We start from the raw sequence: 3,319 nt of genomic DNA, 5'->3' as shown, positions 1-3,319 counted from the left end.
TATATTTAAAAATAAAAATAAAAATAAAATAAAACACAAAATGTGTGAAACTAAAATACAAATATTTATTCAAAGTAAGGTCGTTTTTTTCTTTTTATTTAAATAAAAAAAAAAAAAAAATTATTTTTCTATTGTTTTTGTTTTATAAAAAAAAAAAAAATAATAATAATAATAATAATAAAATGATTATTTACTCTAATATGTGTTAATTTATATATTTTTTTATAAAATTAATTGTTATTATTATTATTTTTCATTTTAAATATGATTTATTATAAATTCGATTGAGTTTTTATTTATTTATTCGTTTGTTTGTTTGTTTACTTATATTTGCAATATTTAAAAAAAATTGTAAAAGAAAAAAAAGAAAAAAAAGAAAAGTGTCTAATTAATTATTTTCTGTGGTATTAAGGCGTGTAATCACGCCAAACGAAAGTTTTATTATTATTATTATTATTTATTCTTATCAATCAGACAATTTTTTATCAGAATCTTTGAGATTTTTGTTTTGTTTATAATAAAATGGATGAAAAAATTGACGTTGATGAAGATTTAAGTGATGGTCGTTAGTTAAACATATACACATATTCGTAATTTTTTTTTTTTTTTTTTTTTTTTTTTTAACACCAATTTGGAGTAAAATTTAAATTTTACTATTTTATAAAAAAAATTTTTTACCTTCGATATTGATAAACATGTTTACTATCGTTTGTTTTTACTGATAATAATAATAATAATAATAATAATAAAAACAAAAACAACAACAACGCATGAATTAATTATAAAATCGTTTGTAGCGGAAATTTATTTAAAAAGGTTGATTATTTTCGATTGTACTAATTATTATTATTATTACTTTCAGGTTCTGCAAACGTTAACAGTTCGAAACAACAAAATTCAAAACCTGAAGATTATCGTCATAACGTTTTTATGGAGTCCAAATTACAACCCATACCTCCGGACACATCCTCCGAAGAATCCGTTAAAATATACGAAGAACACAAAGAGGTAAGATTTTTTTTTTTTTATTAACTTTATCATTATTATTATTATTATTATCGTTATTATTGTTTTTAGATGGCGAAGGAATACATGGAAGTACAAGCGGAAATGAGTTATTTAAGTAGATATTTAAAAAAATTAGAGGAAAAATTAAATAAAACGGAAGAGCAGAGACAGCAAATACAACAACTCGTTAGCGAAAAGGTAAGAAGAAGAAGGAGTTGTGACGTCATCGTTTAAGTTTGTCTTTATTATAATTTTTTTGTGTTTGTCGTACTAGGAAAGTCTCGAACAACTACAAAAAAATCTAACGAAACAATTGGAATTATTGCAAAAGCAAAGACAGGGAAACTGGATGTTTTCAAACAGCCAAGATCCGAGATTAACTTGAATTTGATTGTTTGAAATTAATTTTTTTTTTTTTCTCATTGTGGTGTTCTTCAATTGAAAATTTCCTATTTCTATCTCTCTCTGTCTCTATCTTTCTATCTTTATCTTTATCTATCTCTCGATTAGCAATTGTAAGCTTTTAGTGTTTAAAAAAAAAATTAAATTAATGTTCTTGTTGCACACACACACAAACAACAAAAAAATTTTCGACTTTAGCCTCTTGAAAAATTATTATTATTATTATTATTGTTATATTTGGTTTAATTAAATAGAATAATGGGGATCTTATCAGTTATTTGTTAATAATAATAATAATAATATTACTGACGCCAAATACTTTTTTTTTTCATTATAAAAATTTATATTATTTAAAAAATAGATAGAAAACTATTACATAATAGAAAAAAATAATCAATCAATAACAATTGAAAATATTTTACAATAACAACCTTGATTCGGATAACAATAATAATAATAATAATAATAATGATATAAAAAATTAATAATTATTAATGAAAAATTTTAAATATTATGTCAAAAAAAGGGAGCAGAAGGAGCAGAAGCAGAAGCAATAATAAAACCAAATGAAAATTTTTTTTTTTATTTGTTTCAATGTAAAAAATTAATTATTATTATTATTATTATTATTACTTATTTACCACGTGGAATGAATGAAAAAGTTAATAATTTAATGTTGTTTAAAAGACTAAAAGTGAAAAGACTGGTTTTGTTATTATTATTATTATTAATAAATATTATTATTATTATTTTTATATTAATATTGAATTCTTCGATTGCAATCATTAATAATAATAATGATGACGATGGGAAGAAAAAAAAAAAAAGTTTTTATTGCGCTTTATTTTAATTTATGTAAATTATTTTTAATATTATTAATAAAAAAAAAAAATAAATAAATATTTATGTAAATTTTGTAAATAAAAATTTTCATTGTAAAATAAAAAAAATGTTGTTATTATTATTATTATTATTATTACGAATCACACGTATTATGTTTATTTATTTATTTATTTATTTATTTATTTTAATTATTATTTAATTAAAAGTAAAAATCAAAAATGGTTAATAAAATGTAAATAAAAGTTGATAATCACGTTAAAAAAAAAAAAAAGAAAAGATGAAAAGTCAGCAAAAAAAAAAATTTTCATTGGTTTCGAAAGTTCATGACCTTTTACGAAAAAAGTTATGCTTACCTAAAATTAAAAAAAAAAATTTAAATTTATGTGTAAAAAAAAAAAAAAAATGTTTTAAATAATTGATAAAAAAAAAAAAAAAAAAAAAAGTTTTTAAAATGTTTAAATATATAGTTTTAATATCAAGTCAATTGTATAATCAACAAGTCAACAACAACAACAACAATAATAATAATAATAATTGAAACGTTTAAATATTTTTTTGTTTGTTTTGTGAACTTGAAACTTTTAAATTTTTAAATATGGATGATAATAATAATTAATTAATTTTTTTTTTAAACGTTATTAAATCGAATGTGTTTGTGTTTTTTTTTTTTTTTATTTTGTGAAATCATTTTTTTTAAAAATTTGTTTTTTTTTTTTACAATGGCTCATTATGTTCATTTTTTTTTTTTTTTTTTTTTTTTTTACAATGAAAAAAAAAATTAACTTTTTTTTTTTTTTTGGGAAAAGTTTTTGTTAAAAAAAAAAAATATTCCTTTAGGATTTGGGATTAATTTTAAAAAAAAAAAAAAAAAAAAAAACATGAAGAAAATTAATAGTAGTAGTAATAGTAATAATAATAATAATAATGATTTTACATGCGGTTTGGGTAATTGGAGACCGAAATATTTACAAAAATTTTCAAATTTAAAATGTTTTATGGTTGTTTATGGTCTTTTGGGTACAATACAAGCAATGTCATTTGTTTATTTCATAGCAACATTAACAAC

At 19.0% G+C, this 3,319-nt stretch overlaps 2 protein-coding genes across 2 annotated transcripts in view; both read left to right on the top strand.

Annotated features, from left to right (window-relative positions):
* Nucleotides 1-522: 522 nt before the first annotated feature.
* Phum_PHUM125400 (uncharacterized protein) lies at nt 523-1,393 on the top strand (the record flags this gene model as incomplete). The annotated part of the gene is made up of 4 exons (XM_002424242.1): nt 523-565; nt 863-1,008; nt 1,078-1,206; nt 1,283-1,393. 4 exons carry the CDS (start codon nt 523-525, stop codon nt 1,391-1,393), a joined length of 429 nt encoding a protein of 142 aa, XP_002424287.1.
* Nucleotides 1,394-3,131: 1,738 nt separating this feature from the next.
* Phum_PHUM125290 (uncharacterized protein) overlaps nt 3,132-3,319 on the top strand; it is a gene marked incomplete at both ends in the record, with an annotated part of 3,061 nt that continues 2,873 nt past the window's right edge. Inside the window, one exon of the mRNA XM_002424241.1 lies at nt 3,132-3,270. Coding sequence (XP_002424286.1) covers nt 3,132-3,270 — 139 coding nt within the window. The remainder of the gene's footprint in view (nt 3,271-3,319) is intronic.

Source organism: Pediculus humanus, genomic scaffold, assembly GCF_000006295.1.
Source record: "Pediculus humanus corporis 1103172107475 genomic scaffold, whole genome shotgun sequence".
NCBI lineage: Eukaryota > Metazoa > Arthropoda > Insecta > Psocodea > Pediculidae > Pediculus > Pediculus humanus.
This window is presented reverse-complemented; position numbering and strand designations above follow the sequence as displayed.